We start from the raw sequence: 25,414 nt of genomic DNA on the forward strand, positions 1-25,414 counted from the left end.
GGTTTTCTGAGATCCTGATGGGAGTCACTAGGAGCAGGGGAGTGGGCGGGTCTCCATGCAGGTTCTGGGATCCTGATGGGAGTCACTAGGAGCAGGGGAGTGGGCGGGTCTCCGTGCAGGTTCTGGGATCCTGATGGGAGTCACTAGGAGCGGGGGAGTGGGCGGGTCTCCGTGCAGGTTCTCAGATCCTGATGGGAGTCACTAGGAGCGGGGGAGTGGGCGGGTCTCCATGCAGGTTCTGGGATCCTGATGGGAGTCACTAGGAGCAGGGGAGTGGGCGGGTCTCCGTGCAGGTTCTGGGATCCTGATGGGAGTCACTAGGAGCAGGGGAGTGGGCGGGTCTCCGTGCAGGTTCTGGGATCCTGATGGGAGTCACTAGGAGCAGGGGAGTGGGCGGGTCTCCGTGCAGGTTCTGAGATCCTGATGGGAGTCACTAGGAGCAGGGGAGTGGGCGGGTCTCCGTGCAGGTTCTGGGATGCTGATGGGAGTCACTAGGAGCAGGGGAGTGGGCGGGTCTCCGTGCAGGTTTTCTGAGATCCTGATGGGAGTCACTAGGAGCGGGGGAGTGGGCGGGTCTCCGTGCAGGTCTGGGATCCTGATGGGATCGATGCCTTCCTCCCCAGGAACAAGCACATCATGATTGACTTGGGCACCGGCAACAACAACAAGATCAACTGGGCCATGGAGGACAAGCAGGAGATGGTAGACATCACCGAGACCGTGTACCGCGGTGCCCGCAAGGGCCGCGGCCTGGTTGTGTCTCCCAAGGACTACTCCACCAAGTACCGGTACTGAGCCTCGGCGAAGCCATGGGGCCGTCCCCGCGCGGGGATGGTGCAGAGCGCCTCAGGCCTTGGGAAACAGCCGCGCCCGAGGCCTGGAGCTCTTTGCAGCGCCCAGCCGGCCGTCCTGCTCCGCGTGCTTAGCCGTCTGCGGAAGGCGCTGTTGTGTCCAGCTGTGGAGGCAGGAAGCCCACGGGGCAGCCTGGGCTCTGTCTGAGGCCGTGGCACAGGGTCTTCTGCCTGGCTCCTGGTGCCTCCTCCTGCGCGCCTCCGTAAGGACACAGCCACGATGGACGGCGGCCCACCTGCCCCAGCTGCCCCAGCACGAGCTCCCGCCACTGACTGCGTCTGGGCTGACCTGTTGCTGGGTGGGGCTGCAGTGTGCGGTCCTGAGGCTCGTCCAGAATGCTGCTCTCCCCACAGGGGCTGGCAGCGCTGTCGTCACGGCCTCAGGCACACTGTGTCCTGTCCGCATGGTGAAGTCCCTTTCAGGGCAGGCCTTCGGCCCAGCGGGCTAAGGCAGCACCCGCAGCACTCGAGCCCTGGCTACGCTGCATCTGGTCAGCTTCCTGCTAGTGCCCTTGGGAAGGCAGTGGATGGCTCAGGTGTTGGGGCCCCTGCCACCATGTGGAGGCTCAGACGGAGTCCCTGGTTCCTGGCGTCAATCTGGCGCTGCCCCAGCTGGTGTGGGCATTTGAGGAGTGAACCAGCGGACAGGAGATCCCCATTTCTATCCCTCCCTCCCTCTCTGCCTTTCACATAAATAAATAAATAAATCTTAAAAAAAAATGGAAAAGGTGTCTTTCCTGCAGCCTGTTTCTCTTCCACGGTGTGCGTTCACGCTGTGACATGAGAGGGCGTGCGCACCCTGGTGCCCTGCGGCCTCTGTCTGGCTTCAGACCCAGGCTCTTCTAACTGGGCAGTTGCCTTGGCTGCTCTCCGTACACACGTGTTAACACAGGAAGCAGTGCCTGTTGGTAAGTAGTACCTTGTAAACGTGTTCACACCTGTGAGGCTGTGCTTGTGGGTACATATGTAGTGCTGTTGTTAGGGTGAGGTGGTTAAAACAAGGAATGCTTAATGGGAAATTTTGTACATACAAATGTGCAAGCCTGTGGTTTACTCTCATCCATTTTTCTGTACAATGAGGAGTATAGGCCCTTGCATGGTGTCACAGCCACCAGAGTGAGGGGTGCTGGGAACATGGAGGAATCGGGGCCTTGCTGCCCTGCTGGGGGTGCTGTAGGATGGTCAGACAGGGCCTCAGACCTGGTGCTGCCTCTGGACCCTAGGTGGGAGCCCAGAGAACTGAGCACCTGAGTCCACACAGCTGTGCTGAAGAGACTGTCCACCGGCGGTTTAACCGTGCTGTTGGATGTTACCAATTGGACGAACCCTGAGACCACCCCGCTGTGGGAAGATGCAGAGCCTGTGAGTTCAGGGTTGCCCAAGCTGGAAGAGATGGGTGGGTGTCTGAGGTGGGTGGTGGGTGCATGGCTGTGTGGGGACCGCTGAACTGTCCATGGGAGGTTCCCAGGGGGTGTGGGTCACATGTTAGTGTGGCTTCCATGTCTAAGTTTCTTGTAGACATGTCACTGGGTGAGCACCATGGATGGGCATTGTAAGTAACAGGGTTCTTCCCAGTTCTGGGGTCTGGAAGTGCCAGGCCGAGGTTCCAGCTAGTGAGGTGTCTGGTGAGGGTGTGGGCGCCTCTGCACAGCCCCACAGGAGCGAGGGACTCTCCGGGCCCATTGTCCTATGAGCTCAGGGCCCCAACCCACAACCACATTGAGCCTTAGTCACCTCTGCAGAGCCCCTCCCCCCCAAAAGTAGGTTGGGCTGTGCATGGATGCTCCGCCCAGGGCTCAGACGTGAGCCACATCTTCACATGCTACCTTGCCTTTTGCTTGAAAGCAAGCAAATTGCAAGTCAATTCCACAAATCCTTCAACGCCTACCAGGTAGATGCTTAGCAGAGACAGAGACTAAAGCTTAGATTGCCCCAAGTTTAAGTAGCAGCAGAGGATGTGCACTTGAACGCTGACCTGATGGCTGCCCTCGCCTCGTCTGCTCCCCGTTGCTTCGGGGCTCTGGGAAGGAGCTGGCGGGGCTGTAAGCCTGGGTTCCAGACGGTAGGAACTCGGGTCCTGGAGACAGGCATGCACACACAAGGAGGTGGGCACGAGCGTGTGTTGCAGCATTGTTTGGAAACAAGTAGTCAAATAGAAAATAGATTAATTCAAACGACTGCTGCTCGGTGGTGAGTGAGTGAGAGCCACAGCTGTGGACAGGTGAACTAGGGGAACAGATGTGAAACCACGTGTCCACAGGGGGCTGCGTTTTTCTGACTGCACCAGTGGAGCCCTTCGCTACCATCCACACACACCTTAAGGAGCCATACCCAGGGCCAAGATGCACTCTCTGGGTTTCTTATCAAAATGTAGGTGCAAATTTGGAAAGAAAAATAGAATGAGTACATGAGGACTTGCCTCTTGAGGGCCAGTGCTGTGGCATGGTGGGCTAAGCCTCTGCCTTCAGTGCTGGCATTCCATATGGGTGGCAGTTTGTGTCTCGGCTGCTCCTCTTCCGATCCAGCTCTCTGCTGTGGCCTGGGAAAGCAGCAGAAGATGGCCCAAGTCCTTGCCCCCTGCACCCACGAGGGAGACCCGGAAGAAGCTCCTGGCTCCTGGCTTCAGATTGGTGCAGCTCCGGCCGTTGCGGCCATTTGGGGAGTGAACCAGCAGATGGAAGGCCTCCCTCTCTCTGTAACTTTACCTCTCTAATAAATAAGTAAATAAATTCTTTATTTAAAAAAAAAAAAAAAACTTTTACATGACTTTTATTAACAGCTTTGAGAATGCTTCTCCCCCTGGCATTCTTTTTTCTAAGTTTTTATGGTGTATCAGTCCCCACAAGAAGATCACGTGATCACTGTAGATCCACTGCAGAATCTACTCTGCTGTTCCCCAATCTTCAGCTCACTTTTTTTTTTTTTTCCCCAAAGATTTATTTGAAAAAAATCACAGAAAAAGAGATCTTCCATCTGCTGGGTCACTCCCCCGATGGCCTGGCCAGGGCAAGGCTGAAGCCAGGAACTCCAGCTGGGTCTCCCACGTAGGTCACGGGCCCGCTGCTTTTCCACGCATGGAGCTGGATCAGAAGTGCATCAGGACACAAACCAGCACTCACAGGGGACACTGGTGCTGGGGCTTGACCCACTATGCCACAGTGCTGGCTCCTCCAGCTCACTTTTTAAAGAAATATGAAAGGCAGACTGACAGATCTTCCACCTGCTGGTTCACTCTCCAAATGGCTGCAACTGCTGCGGCTCCATCCAGGTCTCCCACCTGAGTGGCAGAGGCCCAAGAACTTGGGCCATCAGCTGCTGCCTTTCCAGGTGCGTTAGCAAGGAGCTGGATTGCAAGTGGAGCAGCCGGGACTGGATCCCGGCACTGCAGGTGGCGGCTCACCTGCTGTGCCACAGCACGGCCCCTCCAGTTCACTCTGCCAGCACCTGTGGCCTTGACAGCCTCCTGGGCCTCCCTCCTGTTCTTGCTCCTTGCTGTTTCCTTGGAGTCTTCCCACATAGGCCATGCAAGTCTGTGTTGGATTCATTTGTCTTTGCATAACCCTTGGAGTCGTAAATCATGCCAAAGCCACTTGTCTTGCCACAACCGAGATAAGTTCTGAATCCAGATACAGAGGTGATATCGGTGTGGGCTTGTGCATTGGCTCCGTTTCCACAGTTTCTGTCTTGCGCACTGTTGCTGTCCCAGGGTGGAGGACATGGGTGGCTGTTTCCTTGGAAGTCATTAGCTGGCCATGAACTTCCTGTGTCACTCATGATGGCGGTCATGACCCTGGACTTCTTTTGTGGCACTTTTATGATTATCATCAAAAGTGAAGAACATGAACAGTTTCCTGATGCGGCTCCCCTTGGACAGTCAGCAGGAGTACTGTGAAGGCTTCCGACTGTCTTCCACAGCCACTGTGTTGGCTCCTGTCTTCTCTTTGGCCACAGCTTCAACGTCTCCCACAAGCAAGAGGCATGTGAACGAGAGCAGAGCGTTTTTGAAACCCTGAAAATCATTCACAGATTCCCAACAGCAGATAGAATGCCATGAGACCAGAGAACTCGTCTGACCCGCCCACAACACAGGGAGCTGGTCCCAAGGAATGATTCAGACGTGGGCGGAGCTGCAGGGGGCGGGCGCTGAGGAAGGATTTTATTCTGAAAGGTCTTCTGGGCCAGGCGCAGAAGGGGGTTTGGAGGGACTGAAAGATCAGGGGGAGCTCAGAGTCTGGGAGTGTGTCCGTGTTAACTGTGGCCGCGCTTGCACACGGAGTGTGTCCGTGTTGATCCGTGGCCACGCTTGCACACGGAGTGTGTCTGTGTTTATCCGTGGCTGTGCTTGCACACGGAGTGTGTCCGTGTTTGCATGTTGAGTGGTGTGCAGTGCTCTGACACAGGAAGTCAGGTGTGTGTTTAGTTAAACTGGAGAACTGGCAACCTCTGGGAGCTGTGCTCACCTTACTACTAGGATTTGTGTTTCCGTAGTTTCATGGCCTTGTGCTAAATGAGGCTTAAATCACAGGTATATGAATTTAGCATTTGACATTGAATTAACTTTTTACTTAAGTAGATTACCAATAAACTGCTTAAACTTTGTAATAATCTACTCTAAGGCTGTATAACTTTTTTTTAGTATTTATTAATTAATTTGAAAGTTAGAGTTACACAGAGAGAGGAGAGAGAGGTCTTCTATCCGCTGGTTCACTCCCCAACTGGCTGCAATGGCCAGAGCTGAGCCGATCTGAAGCCAGGAGCCGGGAGTTTTTTTCCGGGTCTCCCACCCGGGTGCAGGGACTCAAGGACTTGGGTCATCTTCCACTGCTTTCCCAGGCCACAGCAAAGAGCTGGATTGGAAGTGGAGCACCCGGGAATTTGAACCCACACCCATATGGGATGCCAGCACTGCAGGCAGCAGCTTTACCTGCTAAGCCACAGCGCCGGCTCCCGGCTGTGTATCTTTAAATAAGGACTATTAAAGTAAGAGTGTTTAACCAGAAGAAAAGTCTTCTATTTCATGGAAGCATTCTGATGTCTTCATTTCTAAATTTTTTATTTAAAAAAATTTACATTTTGGGGACTAGCACTGTGGCATAGTGGGCCACACCTCCACTTGCAGTGCCGGCATCCCATATGGGCACCGGTTCAAGTTCCGGCTGCTCCACGTCTGATCCAGCTCTCTGCTATTTCCTGGGAAAGTGGTGAAGATGGCCCAAGCGCTTGGGCCCCTGCACACATGTTGGAGACCCGGAAGAAGCCCCTGGCTCCTGGCTTCGGATTGGTCCAGCTCTGGCTGTTGCAGCCATTTGGGGAGTGAATCAGCAGATGGAAGATCTCTCTCTCTCTCTGTGTAACTCTGCCTTTCAAATAAATAAATGTTTAAAATAAAAACCTGGTGGCCCTGTTGCTGAGAAGGCAGGCTCACTGTCCTGAGCACACAAAGACCACTCTGACCCTGAGTTGGGGAGAAGAAAGGCTGTATTTGCAGGGCCGAGCAGTAGAGGGGAGTGCTGTCCAGGCGAGCTCTGAGCCGACGGTGAGCTTGAGGCAGGCTGGCTCCAGCTCCGGGTCCTCAGTCCACAGGCTGGGGTTTCTCTCTGTGCTCCCTGGCACCAGCACGACTAAGTTCCCGAGCAATTCTCCTGAGAAATCAGAACTTTAAAAATAGGATGGTACTGTGTGGCCAGCACCCCTTGGCAAAGCACAGGGCAGGGAGGATTCGGGGAGAGGAGCAGGGGACAGTGGGAGGCCCTTGGATGGCAGCGTCCTTTCTCAGATGCGTTTGGCTAAATGAAGTTGGCGTTAGCCATGCTTGTGACCCAAAGAAAGGTGCAGATGATTATCGGGTAACTGCTTGTGTAGGCAACAGCTTCAGTGCCCAGAGAAGAGTTGACTTTAGCTCCAACAGCTTAAATTATTACAACCAAGCATAGAACATTACTAGGCAACCCCTGGTTAAAAGTATATGAAATTTTCAAGTGGAAAAAATTATGATATGAAAAGAGAACAGGATATTAGATTATAGGAAAAGCAGCCAACCACGTGACAATGTATGCATAGGAAAATGCCAACAGTGCTGTAATGGTGGTAGAATCACTGGCGATTTGAGTTTAGTGTGGAGAGCATGATCTATATTACACACAAATACTGTCCTAAAATGAGGGCTGTAACTGGACCCCCCCCCATTTTAAAAAAAGATTTATTTATTTGAAAGGCAGAGCAGAGGAGGGGGGGAGCAGGGGAGACAAAAGGAGGGAGATGGGGAGGGGGAGGGGAAGCAGAGGGGGAGAGAGAGAGATCTTCCATCACTAAATGGCTGCAAAGGCCAGGCTTGAGCCGGCTGAAACCAGAAACCTACAACTCCTTCCAGGTCTCCCCGTGGGTGCAGGGCCCAAGCACTTGGGCCATCACCAGCTGTGTTCCCAGGAGCATTAGCAGGGAGCTGGATCAGAACTGGAGCAGCTGAGACTCAAAAGGTACTCTGATAGGGTGCTAGTGTCACAAGGGGCATCCTGACTGCCACACTACAATGTCAGACCCCCAAGCCCTGTTTTTATTTTCTTTTTAAGATTTATTTATTTATTTGAAAGTTGGAGCTATATAGAGAGAAGAAGAGGCAGAGGCACAGAGAGAGAGAGGTCTTCCATCTGCTGGTTCACTCCCCAGTTGGCCGCAACAGCTGGAGCTACATTGATCCCAAGCCAGGAGCCAGGAGCTTCCTCCAGGTCTCCCATACCGGTGCAGGGGCCTAAGGACCTGGGCCATCTTCCACTGCTTTCCCAGGCCACAGCAGAGAGCTGGGTAGGAAGTGGAGCAGCCAGGACCAGAACCAGCGCCCACACGGGATGCTAGCACTGCAGGCAGTGGCCTTACCTGTTATGCCACAGCACCAGCCCCAAACACTGTTTTTAGATGATAATAGATTTATTTTACTTTGGCTTGGAGACAGGTGAATTGAATGTCATTTGAAAGATTTTCAATCATTTAATCTACCAAACAAGGTTAAATCTGGTCCGTGTGCTTTTCTTTAGTATTCTACCGGGCAGAGCGGGCTGGGGTGACCTCCTTGGGAGGAGAAAAACATTAAACTCAAAGATCAGATCAAGGAAAGGGGCAGGCACTGTGGCGGAGCAGGTGAAGCTGCCGCCTGCAGTGTCGGCATCCCATGTGGGCACTGGTTCGAGACCCGGCTGCTCTACTTCCGGTTCAGCTCTCTGCTATAGCTTAGGAAAGCAGTGGTTGATAGCCCAAGTCCTTGGGCCCCTGCACCCACATGGGAGGCCCGGAAGAAGCTCCTGGCTTCTGGCTTTGGATCGGCTCAGCTATGGCTGTTGTGGCCAATCGGAGAGTCAACCGGTGGATGGAAGACCTCTCTCTCTGCCTCTCCTTCTCTCTCTGAATAACTCTTTCAAATAAAGAAATCTTAAAAAAAAAAAAAAAAAAAAAAAAAAAAAAAGACATTCCTCCAATACTGTTTCCTTGTTTGTTAGTTTGGTGTAATTTGGTTTGGTTTAGGGGTTTGGGGTCATTTTCAGAGTGAAGAAGTGACCGCCAGTGTCTGTCTGGAGTGGGCAAATTACAGGTCCTCCAGAAACTCCGTGGAGAGCCTCTCAGCGAGGCACTGGACACAGTGCCTGAGACGCCACTTGGGACTCTTGCTTCCCATGTGGGAGGCCTGGGTCGGAGCCTCTGCTCCCCACTCCAGCCTCCTGCTAATGCACACCCGGGAGGCACTGATAGCCCTGCCCCCACCTGGGAGACCCAGATGTAATTTTGGGCTCCTTCCTTTGGCTTAGCCCAGCCCCAGCTATTGCAGGCATTTGGGGAGTGAACCAGCAGCTGGGGGAATCTCCCTCCCTCTCTCTCTTTGTGTGTCTCTCTCTCCCTTTCAAATGAATGAAAATAAATATATATGTATATATCTCTTAAAAATGAAGGGTTCAGTTTAAAAAATACAGCATCTGCCTCTGGAAAACCCCTATGTCTTTATAAAAAAGATCTACAGGGCTGGGAGTTGTGGCACAGTGAGTTGAGCTGCAGTGTACATGTCCCGTACAGGAGCGCGCCTCTACTTGCTAGGCCACCTGGACAGCAGGTGATGGCTCACGTACTCGGGCCCCTGCTACACACATGGGAGACTAATGAGTTCCTGGCTATTGGCTTTGACGTGACCCAGCCTGGCTGTGGAGGGCATTTGGAAAGTGAGCCTGCGGATGGAAGGTCTGTCTGTGTGTTGCCCTCCCTTTAAAATAAAGGACACATACAAGCACACACGCAGCTTCCCCACTGCATCACAGTGCTGGCTCCTTAGTGGGATTTTTAATTTGAAATACCCAGCTGGTGTGAGTCCAATCTCACACCTGAAATTCCTGGAGCACCCCCATGCCCCCTGCCGTGCTGAGCTCTGGGGCTTCTTGTCCCTGTCTTTGTTAAGCTGCCCAGGGCTCAAGAGACCTGAGTTTTGAAGTGCAGAGAGGTTTGGCCCTTCTGAGACCACAGGGCGGGGAGACCCAGGTCTGTAGCACCTGGGCAGGCAGCTAAGCAAAGGTTCCAGTCTGTCAAAAATGCCAGAGCCCCCCAGCCTGCGGCTCCTGTGTATCTGGACAGAGCCTTTTCCGTGCCAGAACACCAGCCTGTTTCCAGGTCAACTAGGAGAGATACAGGGAGTTTGCTGGCTGACCTAGGACAACAGCTGTCAAAAAAAAAAGGCATTCAATTTGTGCCAGTAAAATATGGCCTTATTTAGACTGTTAAACTGGGCCGGCATTGTGGTGTAGTGGGTTAAGCCACCGCCTGCAACATCGTATTATAGACGCGGCTTGTGTCCCGGCTGCTCCTCTTCCAATCCAGCTCCCTGCTGATGCACCTGGGAAAGCAGTAGAAGATGCCCAGTGCTTGTGCCCCTGCACCCACATGGGAGACCTGGATGAAGCTCCTGGCTCCTGCTTGGTCCAGTCCTGCTCATTATGGCCATCTGGGGAGTAAACCAGTAAATAAAAGCTCTCCCTATAACTCTGCTTTTCAAATAAATAAATATTTTAAAAAATATTATGTCAATAATATACATACATATTTTAATAAAATAAAGCTTATATGTTACGTGGACAGGAAATCCAGTCTGAGATGTGAACCTAAGAATTTATTTTACTTCTAAGACTCTGTGTCAACTTCCATTGGAAATGGAAACAGAAGCAGAATGTTTCGAGTGCAGAGGGCCCTGCGCTATCTCAACAGAACCTAGTAACTCTGCGCCCTGTAGCTTGCCACTCATGTTCTGACTGAAGACTGTCTAAAGAGTGGGGCCTCTGCCTGCAGCGCCGGCATCCCACATGGGCACCAGTTCAAGTCCCGGCTGCTCCACTTCTGACCCAGCTCCCTGTTAATGGCCTGGGAAAGCAGCTGAAGACGGCCCAAATGCTTGGGGACCTAGATGGCACCCATGTTGGGGACCTAGATGAAGCCCCTGGCTCCTGGGTTGGGTCTGGTCCAGCTCTGGTTATTGCATCCATTTGGAGATGGAATATCCCTTTCCCTCTGTCTGTAACTCTGCCTTTCAAATAAATACAATAAATCTTAAAAAAAAAAAAGGTGAGGTCAGTGTTGGGGTACAGCAGGCCAGCCACCTCCTGCAACACCAGCAGCCCACGTTAGTGCTGGTTCAAGTCCCAGCTGCTCTACTCCCAGTGGGACTGGGCCAGGTCATCTGGGGAGTGAACCAAGATGGAAGACCTCCCTCCCTCCTTCTCTAACGCTGCCTTTCAAATAATAAATAAATATTTTTTAAAATAAATCTTTAAAACAAAAAGATTAGAGGCGAAAAATACTCTCTATGAAATGCAATGTTCAAATAATAGAGGCTTCTATTTAAAATGTGCGCATTTAAGAAATTATGACCAAGATATTTTCGTTGGTCTATTTAGAAAGGAGCATTTTTAAAATGCATTAGAGACAGTAATTTCCCTAGTGAACAATCAGGGGATTATATTTTCAAGATGAAAGCAAACAGAAGATGCGAAAGGTAAAGTTTCCTCACAGTGGCCTTACCATTTGTTCTTTGACAGAGTTTTCAATCCCAGCCTGCACCATCAAGTCCGTTACGTTCTTCTGTAGGTCCTCGATGCGATGTCCCATTTCTTCCAGTAGGAGGTTAGAGAGAATTGCGACATGGAGTGCAGTGAGCAGAGACCCCGCTCCAGCTGAACTTCTCCATCACAGACAGACACGCACACCAGCAGACGCCACAGCCGACACAGGAGTCCAGGGCAGGGCCCACGTCGGGGCTGTTGGCTGCTGCCCCAGTCCAGAGTGTGCTCTGACCTTTGAACCCAAGTTCCATTTTGGAAACTCGGCTCTCCTGGCTTGGGGATGGTTTTGGTATGTTTTTGCCAGATTCTGAGTGTATAAATATAACGGAAATGACCTCTTTTTTCTTTTTTTTTTGCCAGAGTTAGACAGTGAGGGAGAGAGACAGAGAGAAAGGTCTTCCTTCTGTTGGTTCATCCCCCTAATGGCCACCACGGCCGGTGCTACGCCAATCTGAGTACTTCCTCCCGGTCTCCCATGCGGGTGCAAGACCCAAGCACTTGGGCCATCCTCCACTGCCCTCCTGGGCCACAGCAGAGAGCTGGACTGGAAGAGGAGCAACTGGGCGCCCCGACCAGGACTAGAACCCAGGATGCTGGTGCCGCAGGCAGAGGATTAGCCAAGTGAGCACCAGCCAGAAATGACCTCTTTCTAAAACAAATTCTTCTGGGGCCTGCACTGTGGTATAGTAGGTAACGCCACCGCCTGCAGTGCTGGCATCCCATATGGGTGCCGGTTTGAGTTCCAGCTGCTCCTCTTCCCATCCCCTGCACCTACGTGGGAGACCCAGAAAAATCTCTTGGCTCCTGGCTTGGGATGGGTGCAGATCTGGCTGTTGCGGCCAATTGGGGAGTGAACCAGCGGATGGAAGACCTCTCTCTGTCTCTGCCTCTCCTTCTCTCTCTGTGTAACTCCTACTTCCAAATAAATACATAAATCTATTTAAAAAAAAACTTTTCTAAGATCTAATCTTACCGTGTTTGAGAATAATTTTATCCTGGGGAAGCCATGTACAACATAATAATTGCAGGTAAATGGCTCCCTCTGCAAGTGCTTTATGACAGTTTTTAAGGAAGGCAGCCGATGTGTAAAGTAGGCTCGGACTGGACAAGTGCTGGGCAGATATTGAGGAACAAGGACGTCAGCCTCAGCCATTCTTGCTCACTGCCCGACACAGATAAACACTGGAATGCATTCCTCGCCCTCGGATCTTAGTTGGGTCTCACACCCTATTGCCTTCATACCCCACCCACCACGGCCACCTGAAAGACCAGTTGCTGGAACACGTGAAAGGCCAGTTCCAGGAATTCCCCTCCGCCTGCTGCCCCCCACCCCCACCCCATCCCTAGCCCTCCCAAAATATAAAAAGTCCCAGCCCCTGGGGGTCAGGGCCTGTGGGGAGCAACTCGGACTAGACTAAGTTACTGGAATTAAGACTTATTCTATGCATCTGCTCTCCCACAATATGGCGCTGGGAGAGGAGGAAACAGCTTCTACCCAGCTGCCTCCAGTTCAACCAATAAACAGCAGGACCTGCTCCTGATTGGAGGAGAGCAGCGTACTCGGCGTGTGGGTAGCAGAGTTGGGATTGGTGGAAGAGGACTATAAAGGAGGAGAGAGACAACATGCACCAGGAACATCTATCTGAAGGAACACCTGAGCAGCCCCCGAGAGAGCCGGCCGGCGGTGTGCTGCTCCCCCGCGGAAGTGGGGAAAGTGGCAGGGGGAACCGCCCTTCCACAGAGGTGGAAGGGTCGGTAGCCAACCCGGGAAGAACCAGCAGCAAACCCGGGGAGGGCCGAGCAGACCAAAGAACAGCGCAGGGTCCTGTGTCGTTCCTCCACGAAGACGGGGAGCGACAAGGGCCACCTGTCCTGTCATTGTGTACGTGCACAGTTGGTCACCCACCACAAATTTATTTTCTCTGAATAAATTCGGTCTGGCTGTAAATTTGTACACTGCCTCCTCTCTATTCTGTGCCTCTTTTCCTAACATTTTGGTGCCCCGTGTGAGGAGGCACCAGTCCGCAACTCTTTTCCTAACAGATATTGCCCTTCTCTGAGTGTGCCCAAACTAGAGGCCAACATTCTATTCTAACTCTGATTCTCTGCTCCTAAGACTAAACAGGGAGCAGCTAAAGTTACAGCACAGCATGGGGGCCCCCCCGCGGGGGCTCTGAGGCTCCGCACCGTCCAGCCACAGCGCAGGGGAAGCCCACCGGGCAATGTGCCCGGCCACAGCGCAGGGGAAGCCCACCGGGGAACGCGCCCGGCCACAGCGCAGGGGAAGCCCACCGGGGAACGTGCCCGGCCACAGCGCAGGGGAAGCCCACCGGGGAACGCGCCCGGCCACAGCGCAGGGGAAGCCCACCGGGGAACGTGCCCGGCCACAGCGCAGGGGAAGCCCACCGGGGAACGCGCCCGGCCACAGCGCAGGGGAAGCCCACCGGGGAACGTGCCCGGCCACAGCGCAGGGGAAGCCCACCGGGGAATGTGCCCGTGCTGCCGGCCAGGCAGGAGGTATACAGAAGCTTCTGCAGTGCTGGAGGCTGCTCAGAGCACAGAGACACTGCCACTAACACAGGCAGCAAGACCGTCCACCCTGTCGCGGCTCGCAGCCTCCCAGAGCTGGCTGATGGCAGCAAAGGATATCCCTGAGGGTCAGTGTTGCAGTCAGAGCTTGAAAATGCTCTTGAAGTTGCTGAAACAGATTTTCTGCCTGGAAAAAAAAATGAGCCACAAGACAACCAAACGTAATATTGATCCTTGGTGCAGCGCATCTGAGATGTCACGGGCTAGCCCTGTCTATTTCCTGTGTTGATCTTTGACATCCCGAGTCACCGGGAACAGAAAACCTTTCCAACAGACACTGCTAGAACAGTAAAATGGCTAACTGCAGATGATGGCCTTGGCTCATCTCCAGATGAGCGAGACACCCCCTCCCCCAGCAGTCCAGCGTTCTGGGGCTGGTGGGCAGGCTTGGAGGGGAGACCTCCTACCACACCGCCCAAGACTGCCTCCTAGGCTGGCCTTGGGTCATCTGGGGCAGCACCTGCCCGCCTGGAATCGGATGGTTTCACTTTCACAGGAAAACAAATCTCCAAGGAAGACTTTTACAGCGTTTAGCCCCCATGCGGCTTGTTTCCTGGGACTGGAACCTACTTGGGGGGGTGGGGGTGGGGAGGTGGGGAGGAAGGGGGGAAGACAGACACACTCACCGCATCCTGCAGGGTGTCTAAGCCGGAGGTTTCCGGTCCCCGTGTGTCCATGGGGGCCTGGGGTCGGTCACTGGTCTTGGCGGCACCTGCCCAGGTGCGCTCCAGAAGCGATCTTCCTTGTTGTGGCCAGGTTGGGCGGGGCCGGGCCAGCCTGCTGGTGCAGCTGCGCGGTGCAACGTCCTGACCCCGAGTCCTCCCCTGGCCACACGGAGAGCCCGGGCTCACCACCGCCCCTGCGGCACCCTCCCCCTCCCGCCTCTGGTCTTCCTGTCTGTAAGGAGGGCACCTGTGACGGCCCAGGCAGTTTGGCTGCAGCCCAGCCACCCACACACTGCCCAGACTCGCTCTGCGGCCCCGGGAGCCAAGGACGCTGTCACCTCGCGCACCTCTGCAGTCTCGGCTGCGGCCGGCGCTGACGTGAGAACGAACACTAGCGGCAGGTGTCCGGTTCTGCGGGCCTGAAGGCACCGCTGCCGCTTCCAGACCCGAGCATGGCTGCTGGGTCACCTCGTTTCGTTGACCTCTGGGCCACGCCCCTATCCCCAGAGCCCAGCCGGGCGACAGCACATGCAGACGCCCCCACGTCGTCCGGCACCCGGCAAATGCGGACCCAACCACCTGCAGATCCGCTCTGCAACCATCCCGCGGGGAGCCCCAGACCACAGCCGCTTCGGTGTCAGTGACCCGAAAGGCGGACACAGCGCCGGCGCGCACGGGGCGAACGCAGGCTGGAGGTCTCGCAGCCCCTCGGCCCCGCAGCCCCGCAGCCCCGCTGCCACCGCACCGCTCACGTATTTCCCGCCCGTTCTCCGGCCCAGGACGCACGCGGCTGCGCACTGAGCGGCACCTGGAGGTGCGTGAAGCCGTCGGGGGCAGCTGGTACAGCGCGGCCGTCTGCCCTTTGTGTCCCTTGGCTGTCTCCTGGAGCGTGGGCTGGCCCGGGCGGCCCAAGGCGGGGTGGTCAGGCCTGAGGAAGCCTCTGGGGCCGACCACGGGAGCAGGGAGCGGGGAGCGGGGAGGCACTGGGCAAGCCGTGCTGCGGCTGCGTCACCCCCGGGGGCTTCTGTCAGAACCACTGGTGTCAGGGGCCAGACTCACAAACAGAAAAACGCGGGACATTACTCAGGAGCCCGAGGCAGGGGACCTGGCTTCAGTCCCTGCCTGGAGACGGCAGCCTGTCGGTCACCAGCCCGCAGCCACACAGCAGCCAGGCCTTTGGGAACGTTCTGGAACCTCCACCCTTCTCTGAGAGCACCCAGCCCCAGGCCTCAGTCCAGGGGAAGCTCATGGCAGGACCCCGGTCCGCTGCTGACTGCCCCGTCAGTGGTTTCCGGAGGCCGTGGGGCTCCAGGCTGCCCCTCGCTGGCATCTCATCCCTCCAGTTCTGGACACCCCTCAGTTCCACAGATACAGAGCGTGGTGACAGGCTCGGAGGGACGCAGGAGAGCACGGAGCACCCTCCCTCCCACCAGAGGCCCCGGAAGCAGGCTGAGGCTAGCACCTGCACACTCGCCCCCAAGGTGCACGACACCCAGGGAAACCTGGTGGGGTCTAGGAAAGGAGTGGGGGTCCAGGACCCTGCACTGGGTCAGGTAAGAGGCTGGGGGGGCCATATGGTGGGGCTCACAGGAGTCACCTCCAGCAAGAACCAGCAGGAGGGGAGGCTGCAGCCCACGAGGGTTCGAGGAGGATTCTGGAAGGGGAGCGCCTGTGGGGGGGCCCAGCCCCTCCCCAGCAGGGGAGCGCCTGTGGGGGGGCCCAGCCCCCAGTTCTGCGGAGGGCAGCAGCCCCTCCCCAGCAGGGGCAGTTAGGGTTCTGTGTGCATCCAGCTGGTTCCCACAGCCTGCAGAAGGGCCCATCCAGAGAGGGAAGCAGCTCAGGGTCTGCGAGGCCAGGGGTCTGTGGGGCGTGGAGAGACTGCTCCGTGAGGACTGGTTCCATGCTGGGATGAGAATGTTCCGGAACTAGATGGGAAGGGTGCGCACACAACACTCTGACTGCTGTTTCTCCAGAAAGTCCGTGAGAATGGAATTAAAAGCTGTTTATTTTGGTGCAAGAAATTTGAAATCCGTTGGAAAACACGTAGTATGAAAAACTGTGGATTTCAAGTTTTCTTGCATGAAATAAACTTAACTTACAGTTCTTCTCAATGTTTTTATTTTTTTAGAGACTTTTTTATTTGAAAGGCAGAGTTACAGAGAGTGACCATCCCTGGGTTACCCCTCAGATGGTCACAACAGCCAGGGCTGGGCCAGGCCGGAGCCAGGGGCTTCTTCCGGTCTCCCATGCGGGTGCAGGGACCCAGGCGCTTGCGCCACCTTCCGCTGCTTTCTCAGGCCATAGCAGGGAGCTGGACCTACGCCACAGCGCCGGCCCCTCAATGAACTGCGCTGAGCTCACTCTGAAGTGGCTACTTTTGCCGCGTGCGAATGTCATCCTCACCGCGAAAACAGCCGGGGACACTCCCCAGGCCAGGGTGCACCGCGCCCGCCACGCCTCTCACCGGGGAGGGAGCGCTCCCTGGGAGGCGGGCAGGGTCCGAGGATTTCCCACAAAACCAGGCAGACCCGGGAGAAGGGGACGCGACTCCAGGAAGAGGCTGGCCCTGGCCGGTCAGTGTGGCCCTCCTGCCCTCAGCCCACCCGTGCCAAGGGCTGGGAGCCAAACCTGCGGGTCTGCGGCCCCTGGGCCAGGAGACAAACCCAGACACTCCCAGGTTCTCTCCAGTGCGCACTGGAGGCGCGGCTTAGCCAATAGAACCACCCATCTGGACAGTCCGCGCCGCTCTCCGTGCTCGCCTCCGGGCACAAGGCGGGGTCTCCCTGCGGACGCCGGGGACGCTCCGGGGACGCCCTCTCCCACCAGGTCCCAGGGTCCCCCGGCCCCGTGAGGCGCGACAGCGGCGGACGCGCCCACGTGGAACACGCGTGCCCGCGCGCTCTAGGACCCAGCGGAGCACCCGCCGGTCCGGCGTGGGCGGGGCTCCGGCAATTGTGACGTCACTCGGGGCGGGGCCCGGGCGCGGACGGACATGCGGAGGCGCAGGACGATGGGCGCGCGGTAAGGGCCGCGGGGGCCAAGCAGAGCCGGGGTCCGGGGATCAGGGCCCGAGCGGGGCTTGCGGGCGCGGACCCCGGCGCCTCGCGTTCCCGGCCCGGGCCACGCCCCGCTGTACCGAAATCCCCGGGCCCGTGTCCGCGCCAAGCCGTGCGCCCCGCCCCCCGGTCCGCGTACCCTGCCCCCACCCCGGCCTTGTCCGCGCCGTGCGCTCCGCCCCCGGCCCTCGTAACCTCCCCCTGGCCGTGTCCGCGCCGTGCGCCCCGCCCCCGGCCCGCGCACCACCCTCCCGGCCGTGTCCGCGCCGTGAGCCCCGCCCCTGGCCCGCGTACCCCCCACCCCCACCCCCCGGCCGTGTCCGCGCCGTGCGCCCCGCCCCTGGCCCGCGTAGCCTCCCCTGGCCGTGTCCGTGTCCGCGCCCGCGCCGTGCGCCCCGCGCCCGCCAGGCCCGATTCGGAGCGCGCAGGTGGCGGCGCCATGTGGAGGTGACGTCGCGCGCGGCTTGGCAGGGGATGGAAGGGGAGAGCCTGGCCTGGCTGCTGGTCCCGCTGCACAGCCTGGTGTCGTGGGGCGCGGCCGGGGCCATGGTCTTCGGCGGGGTGGTGCCCTACATCCCGCAGTACCGGCACATCCGCAGGACGCAGAGCGCCGACGGCTTCTCCACCTACGTGTGCCTGGTGCTGCTGGTGGCCAACATTCTCCGGATCCTGTTCTGGTGAGCGGGGCGCGGTCGCGTCGGGCTCGGGGCGGCCGGGGGCGAGACTTGGCCTGGCACAGAGGGGCTGGGCAGAGCCTCCCCAGGGCGACCGCGGGGGCCTGCCCGTGTGCGCTTCTCCGCGGGCGCGCCGGTCCGCTCTCTTGGTTTCCGGTGGTGGGGCGAGGACACCGCGCCTGAGTCAGCGGAGGGGTCGCCTGGTGACGCCCGGCCGCCCCGCGCGCCTGCCTGGGCGCCCTGGCGCCCGCTCGCCCGCGGAGGAGGTCGGACGCTGGGGGGACGCTCGCCTACGCTCAGTTCCTCTCTGCCCAGCTTCCTCCTGTCGTCGTGTGCGTTCAGCCGAGGACACGGAAATTAATTCTAGCGTTAACGAGCGCACGGCCAGGAGGGTGAGCTTTCCAAGCAGATGGGAGAGCTCTCCTGGTTGCAGCCTAGGGTCGGAGAACCCCGGGTTTCTTCCTGGGGGCGGTCCCCAGGCTCTGCCCTGGACGTCTTGGTCACTGGTAACCCGGGACTGTTCTCAGCCAGCCTTACCGAGGCCTTGGGGAGACAAAGCACGCCCCTTTTGGCGTGAATTTGGGAACCCCGAGTTCCCATGCGTTGCTTTGCCCCGCTTGCTCCCCCAGCAGACTGCGGGGGGCCGGGGTGGGGTGGGGGTTTCTGTTTGACAAAAACTTTAAAGTTGAAAAGCCGCGTTTGCATTTCCCCTTCCCCCGCCCTTCCCTTTGGCGTCAGGTGGAGTTCCTACTGCGTGGCAGTGGCCAGGTGCGAGGGGCCTTGAGTAACCCTAGGGGGGAGGGCAGTGAGCCCTAAGCAAGGCCTGTTTCCCTGGGGCGGGGCGGGGCGGGTCCCTAACCGTGGTCCTGTCTGAGTGGGGACCACCTGGCCTGGCCCAGGCTCCCGGTTCAGACTGACATGTTGTGCTCTGGCTTTGGGGCTGTGGAATGAATGTCCCCAGAACTGCCCAAGGCTGCCTTACCAACAGGAAGAAAGTTCACTTGCTTTGACTTTCAAAATTTTTGAAAGAAAATGAAATACTGAACGTACTTCCAGTGTCTGCCTTTGGGGTGGGGGTCAGAAATCAGACAGCTTCTGGGTTCCTCCCGTTGCTGCCTCTGGGCAGCCCTGGGCACTGGATGCAGGAGCTGGGCTGGGCCTGTGGCCTCGTGGGCTCTGAGCACTGCCTACAGGTGGTATCTTCCAGAGAACCAACACCCTGAGCCACCCTGGGCCACTCGGAACACACAGGGCCCTGACTGCACAGGACTGTGGCGTAAAGCAGCGTGGGCGGAGGGCAGAGACGCTGGGCCTTCCTAAGGGGTCTCTCCAGCCTCCAAACACAATACCACATGCACACATGTTACATGCGTGGGCACATGCCACAGCCATGCACACACAGTGTATGCGCACAACCCACATGAGCTCACACTGCATACATGTGCATGTACACGTACACCCATACTGCATGCACACATGTAAGTACCCACATACATGTTGCATGGGCACACAGCACAGCCACACACAGTGTGTAACCACAACCCATGTGCTTGCACACTACATCCATGTGTACACACGTACCACATGCACATACCCACATGTGCACACAGGGTGGGTGGGCTGGGGTTGGGGAGGGAGAGCCCCTCCCAGTGAGCTGGGAGCTGGGTGGTTTCCCGTCCCAGTGCTGGCTGGGACGCATGCTCATGATGTGGGCTAAGTAGGAAGTTAGTTTAGGATTGCTGGACTGGAAGTCACAAGCCCCACGTGTAATTTTACTTGTCAGTGCACCTGCTTCACCTGGGGCCTGAGCGGGCCGCCATGAAAGCAGGGAAGTTGAGCTCTGCTTGGAGCTTGTGGAGGTGGCGGCACAGCTGGAAAGGCCCCACCCACACAGAGGCCACACCTGGGAGTGCCTCCCTCTCTCTCCCTCCCCCTCCCCCCAAGACCACAGCTGTACAGCTGGAGGGGCTGCTAGGTGTTCTGTCTCCCCTCCCCACTCCTGCCCTGTGTGGGGCAACCCATGCTTGTGTGTGTGTGTGTGTGTGTGTGTGTGTGTTTCACCTTTTTTTTTTTTTTTTTTTGACAGTATGGACAGTGAGAGAGAGAGACAGAGAGAAAGGTCTTCCTTTGCCGTTGGTTCACCCTCCAATGGCCGCCGCGGCCGGCGCGCTGCGGCCAGCGCACCGCGCTGATCCGATGGCAGGAGCCAGGAGCCAGGTGCTTTTCCTGGTCTCCCATGGGGTGCAGGGCCCAAGCACCTGGGCCATCCTCCACTGCACTCCCTGGCCACAGCAGAGGGCTGGCCTGGAAGAGGGGCAACCGGGACAGAATCCGGTGCCCCGACCGGGACTAGAACCCGGTGTGCCGGCGCTGCAAGGCGGAGGATTAGCCTAGTGAGCCGCGGTACCGGCCACATTTTCACCTTCTAAATTAACTTTATCGTTGTTTGCACTTTTTTTGTGTCAGCACTTAGAATATGTATCTTTGTGCAAGAGCATGAAGTAAAAATAATTAAAACCTCCTCACCCAGGTCAGTCGGAGCTGCAGACCCTTGGGGAAGCATCTTGCCCCTGGGGTGCGGCCCTGCAGGGCTCCTGCCTTGCAGGAAGGGACTGAGTGGATGGTGGACCCCGGGGTTCTCAACCCTGTGTGATCGCACTCTGGGAGGTGCGTTTGGACAAGGCTGGCGACTGTGGTGTCAGAGGCTGGGAGAGGGCCTGTGATCCTTGTAGTTGATGTTTGCAGGCTGTGCCGATGTGGGGGAGAAGGGGAGAGAGGCTGGGCTGCGCGTGGGTGGTGAGGCACCCTCACCTGCGGGGCTCTCCAGTCCTGGCTGCTGCGGCCTGTGTGCCGGCTGCAGGTGCCAGGTGTGAGAAACTCGTCAGGTGTTGACGTGTCACTGTCGAGGTTGACAGCTGCTGTGTTGTACAGGCGAGTGCACACCTCTCTCCCACTGGAGCCTCTCTCTGACGTTGAAACCGGGTGTGTTCTCAGACGTGGTCAGTTGCTGTCCCTGGGTGGTGTCTTCCCTCTGGGCAAGCGTGAGGCCCCTGGGGCTGGCGCTGTCCTGTCCTGTGTCGGAGGGGTGTGTGCACCCACATCCTGGCAGTGGGGAGCAAGAGTGCTCTCCTGACGGCCTTGGGGGTTCTGGTGGTTGTTCAAGGAAAAAAAGCTGAAATCAACTCGGTAGATAAAGAAATGGCCACTTTCTCTTTTAATTAGCCTTCAGAAGTTACTGCTGGGGTTAAGCCTGTCCCTGTGTGTGTCCTTGGGAAACTGAGCTCTCTCAAACCGTGTTTTGATCCTGGAGTTGCCGAAAGCTCACCTCTGGGCCTCTCGCCTCCTGTCGTACGGCTCCTCCTTCCCCCAGATGGGCTTTCGGAGATTGGGGATCTGGGGTGTGGTGCAAACCGTCGTTGTCCCTTCCCTGTGGTTTTTGTGATTGCTGGAAGTGGCCGGTCCCAGAGATGTCCTCGTTGTCAGAAGGGACGCAGGGGTGAGGGGGGCGGGGGGCAGGGGCACCCACGTCCTTGTGCTGCCGGCCCCCTGCGGCCCTCACGTTCCCCGGCGCCGTCTGCCTGGAAGTGGCTGTGGGCTCGGCTCTGGGTCCTTTGACTGCTGCAGGTGTGATGGTGATGGGTCACAGGTGAGGGCCTGGGCCAGGGTGGCAGCTGAGACCCCTGGGACGGGAGCGAATGCCCGCTGCGCCCTGGCCTGGGCCTCTGCCCACAAGGCCTGGGGTCACAGCTGCATCCTCCCGGCAGGCGTTTGCTCCGCCCGCTGGTGCCTCAGCCTTGTCTCAGCTTCCTCTTGGAAGCTCTGCTGGGCGGGGCTCCGAGGAGGCCTCAGGGCCCTGCTGGCGCGTCCCTGGGCTCAGCTGCCTGCTTGCCGGGCCCTGGCTTTGCGTCCACCTGCACTGAGATGACTTGGTTTGCCTTCCTGCCAGCTCCCTCGCTTCTGTGCCCGGGGCAGCTGCTGTCTGCAGGGTGCAGGAGCTCCCAGGGGACAGTGCTGGGGCAGGGGCTCAGCCTCGGGAGCCAGTTAGGGGCAGCATGCCGGTCCGCCCTGGCTCTGCACCCCAAAGGGAGTCTCTCGTTCCTTCTTGCTGTGAGACCCCCACCTGGCAGCTGCCCGTCCAAGCAGCTCCTCTGCTGGGCACAGCGGTGGGCACGTCTCCATGGAGGACACCCCAGGAGCTGCGGCGGCTGCCGTCCAGCCCAGAGGCCCTCTGGGGAGACAGTTTGACTGGCAGGGACTGGGGGCTGGCTCGTGGCAATGCTGGAGCAGTCCAGCCTGCACGGGTCTTGCCCACAGCTTCCTGCGCCGTCTGGGCCTCAGTTCCTGCAGTGTTTTGGCACAGTTCCTTCCCTGGGCCAGGCTCCTGGCGTGGGAGCTCGGCGTGGCTGGGCGGGCCAGGGGCTTCTCCGACTCGGCCCTGCTGCCATCAGGAGCTCCCAGTTAGAGGTGGGGAAGGGGCGGCTGCCGCTTGCGTCCTGTGGTTTGTGAGATTTGGGAGATAGACTGCTAGGTGGACTCCTGACTTCGGTGTTGGCAGCCAGTGCAAATCGTGCAAGTAACTCTGACCCGAGAAGCCCTGAGCTGACTCTCCAGGGCTCTTCCAGGACGGCAGGCTGGGGTGCGGGTTGTGCCTGCGAGGACACATGGCCAGGCCTCTCCCGGGAGGTGGACGCTGTGGGCCTCCAGGTCCTGCTGGGATGGGAGTGTGGTTCTCCAGAGGCTGATGGGCAGGTCGTGGGGTGCTCAGCACTGGGTACGAAAGTGAGCAGGGAGACCTGGGAGCCTGTGTGGGCCAGGGACCTTGAGCCCCTCAGCTGCCGGCTCTTCTTTGGGAGGGGTGGGAATTTGTGGCAGGAGGCAGCGGTGCTGTGAACTAGAAACTGGGCGTCGTGGCCAGCGCCGCGGCTCACTAGGCTAGTCCTCCACCTTGTGGCGCCGGCACCCCGGGTTCTAGTCCCGGTCGGGGCGCCGGATTCTGTCCCGGTTGCCCCTCTTCCAGGCCAGCTCTCTGCTGTGGCCCGGGAGTGCAGTGGAGGATGGCCCAAGTGCTTGGGCCCTGCACCCCATGGGAGACCAGGAGAAGCACCTGGCTCCTGTCATTGGATCAGTGCGGTGCGCCAGCCGCGGCAGCCATTGGAGGGTGAACCAACGGCAAAGGAAGACCTTTCTCTCTGTCTCTCTCACTGTCCACTCTGCCTGTCAAAAAAAAAAAAAAAAAAAAAAAAGAAAGAAACTGGGCGTTGTGCCTGGTGGGTGGCTGGGCCTGCACGGACAGGGCCTGGGACACCTGGGCTGGGCTCTGGATGGGCGTCCTGAGGCTGGGGTGATTCTGGGGGAGGGAGGATGTGGCATTTGGTGTCTGGACCCTTCCCAGCTGAGGGTCCTGGGTTCTGCTGTCTGGGGTCTCACGGCCCCTCCCCACCCTGGCCCATCCCACACTGGGTCCAGGAGACCAGCGGCTGGTGCTGGGCTGCCCTTCCTGACCTGCGGCTTCTCGCCCCCACCCAGGTTCGGACGGCGTTTTGAGTCCCCCCTCCTGTGGCAAAGCATCATCATGATCCTGACCATGCTGCTGATGCTGAAACTCTGTACTGAAGTCCGCGTGGCGAACGAGCTGAACATCAAACGCCGCTCCTTCGCAGGTTGGTGATTAACGCGGTTGGAAATGAAGGTCAGCTTCTGCAGTTACTGAGTGACAGGCGCAGCTTGTCTCCTGCACTGGCGAGGCAGCAGCCGCGCCCCCTGGTGCTGTCCCAGCGGCTCTGCTTCGCCCACACGGTGCTGTTGTCTGCCCTGGGAGCGGCCTTTCCAGTGTGTTAGGTGCTGCGATGAAGCAGTTTCTCTGGAGCCGAGGTGCGGTGGCGCTGGGCTCTGCCTCCTCGCTGTGGTCTCAGTTCCTCTACCAGAGCAGGGCCCAGCAGACAGCGCTCTCCTTCGTGGGCTGGGGTCTCTCCCGTACCTTGTCCCGTGTGCATCCAGAGTCACACCGTCATGGGCTTCCTGGAGAGCACACACAGGGTCTGCATGGCCTGTGCTGTGTGGCTGGCAGGCCCAACTACACGCTTAGCACACGCTTAGAACACACACAGGGCCTGCTGCTGCTGTGGCTGGCAGGACCGACCGCATGCTTAGAACATACAGGGTCTGCATGCCCTGTGCTGCTGTGGCTAGCAGGACCGACCGCATGCTTAGAACACACAGGGTCTGCATGCCCTGTGCTGCTGTGGCTAGCAGGACCGACCGCATGCTTAGAACACACAGGGTCTGCATGCCCTGTGCTGCTGTGGCTAGCAGGGCCAGCTACACTCTTAGCACATGCTTCACACATGCCACTCCTTGACTTTTGGTGGCTCAGACAAGACAAAGTAACTCTTTTTGCGAGCGCCACTCCCAACCTGGCGTTCTTTGTGCTGTCCCGGGTGCAGAGGTGTAGAGCTCTCCATCAGACCTCTGGCCACGGCAGTCTCGGCCCTCGCCCTGGCCACAGGGCACACACACCTGTGTGTGCAGGTGCAGTGCTGTTGAGGGAGGCCTTGCCCCAGGCCGTACTCACTGTGGGGCTGCCAGGAGTGGGAAGCCTGGCAGGTGCTCCGTGCCATGGTGCTGCTGTTTGAGCCTCAGCCCCCCCCCCCCCCCCCAGCCCCGAGAGGAGCGTTCCTTCCTTCCCGTGCACCCGCTCCGCGTGTCCTTGTAGAAGGCGGGTTGGCCTCTGGCTGTGGCGGCAGACTGCGCCAGGTGGGGTCGTTTAGCCGTGCAGGTGACTGCCGGGCCCGCTTGCTGCTGGCTTCGTTCTCCCCCTTCTCCTCCCATCCTGTTCTCCTCTGTGAGTATCTGTTCTCTGGCTGTGATTTGGGTTTGAAATTACACCAGGCTGGTGCCGACGACACCACTGACCCTGCCTGGAGCCGCGTGTGTCAGGGTGGAGCTGTGGTTTCACGTTTCTGCTCAGGGCGACCTGGGCATCGGGGCATCGGTTGGTGTCTCTCCTGCCCTGGGGCTGCCAGCGTGAGACCAGCTTTTGCACCCCTGTCTGAGAGAGCTGTGGGCTCTGGTTTGTGGGACCACAGGGCAGGCACCTCTGGGCCCGCGCACACCGTCCCCTCTGTGTGGACTTCTAGCAGCAGGCACGGGGAGCCGGTGCCCACCCAGACGTGTGCCAGCGCCTGCGTCAGGGTCGGTGCACGGCAGAGCCGAATCCGCCTCGACCTTTCTCGGCAGAAGCGTGTGGCTCCACGGCAGCCCACACAGGAGTGGTTCTGCTCTGTCAGCGCAGACTGAGTGGGAGTCTGGGTCTCTGACGGGGCCTCGCTCTGGTGGGCAGGATAACAGCGCCTGGGTGTCCACACCCGGTCCTGTGGCAGCGGGACTCTGCAGAAGTGCTTGGGGCTGGGTTGTTTGGGTGGGGGGACGGCCCTGTGTGACCTGTGTGGGCCTCACTGGACCGTGAGTCCCCCATGAGCCTCCACGGCTCAGGTC

At 58.1% G+C, this 25,414-nt stretch overlaps 3 protein-coding genes across 7 annotated transcripts in view; 2 read left to right on the plus strand and 1 right to left on the minus strand.

Moving 5' to 3' along the window:
• TXNL4A (thioredoxin like 4A) overlaps positions 1-1,571 on the plus strand; it is a 15,933-nt gene extending 14,362 nt beyond the window's left edge. Inside the window, exon 4 of the mRNA XM_051840447.2 lies at positions 624-1,571. Coding sequence (XP_051696407.1) covers positions 624-795 — 172 coding nt within the window. The 3' untranslated portion in view covers positions 796-1,571. The remainder of the gene's footprint in view (positions 1-623) is intronic.
• HSBP1L1 (heat shock factor binding protein 1 like 1) lies at positions 621-17,012 on the minus strand. Of its 4 annotated transcripts, XR_011379295.1 has the most exons (5): positions 14,999-17,012; positions 14,152-14,349; positions 11,910-13,652; positions 10,896-10,984; positions 621-6,507 (listed from the first exon to the last, which is right to left on the minus strand). XR_011379295.1 is itself a non-coding variant. In XM_070050047.1 (4 exons), the coding sequence occupies exons 1-4, from the start codon at positions 14,200-14,202 to the stop codon at positions 6,502-6,504; spliced, it is 219 nt and encodes a 72-aa protein (XP_069906148.1). In that variant the 5' UTR covers positions 14,203-14,978; the 3' UTR covers positions 621-6,501. The 4 variants fall into 4 exon arrangements, 2 of the variants coding, with proteins under 2 accessions (XP_069906148.1, XP_008250912.1); XR_011379294.1 differs by lacking the exon at positions 14,999-17,012 and having other exon boundaries at positions 14,152-14,984; XM_070050047.1 differs by lacking the exon at positions 14,999-17,012 and having other exon boundaries at positions 10,896-10,990; positions 13,586-13,652; positions 14,152-14,978.
• A 150-nt stretch (positions 17,013-17,162) lies between these two features.
• Positions 17,163-25,414, plus strand: part of SLC66A2 (solute carrier family 66 member 2) — a 37,269-nt gene continuing 29,017 nt past the window's right edge. The window contains exons 1-2 of one of the 2 annotated variants that reach the window (XM_008252688.3): positions 17,163-17,923; positions 23,447-23,580. In XM_008252688.3, coding sequence (XP_008250910.2) covers positions 17,721-17,923; positions 23,447-23,580 — 337 coding nt within the window. In that variant the 5' untranslated portion in view covers positions 17,163-17,720. The remainder of the gene's footprint in view (positions 17,924-23,446; positions 23,581-25,414) is intronic. The other variant, XM_051840433.2, reaches the window with a different exon arrangement.

Source organism: Oryctolagus cuniculus, chromosome 10, assembly GCF_964237555.1.
Source record: "Oryctolagus cuniculus chromosome 10, mOryCun1.1, whole genome shotgun sequence".
NCBI classification, from domain to species: Eukaryota; Metazoa; Chordata; class Mammalia; order Lagomorpha; family Leporidae; genus Oryctolagus; species Oryctolagus cuniculus.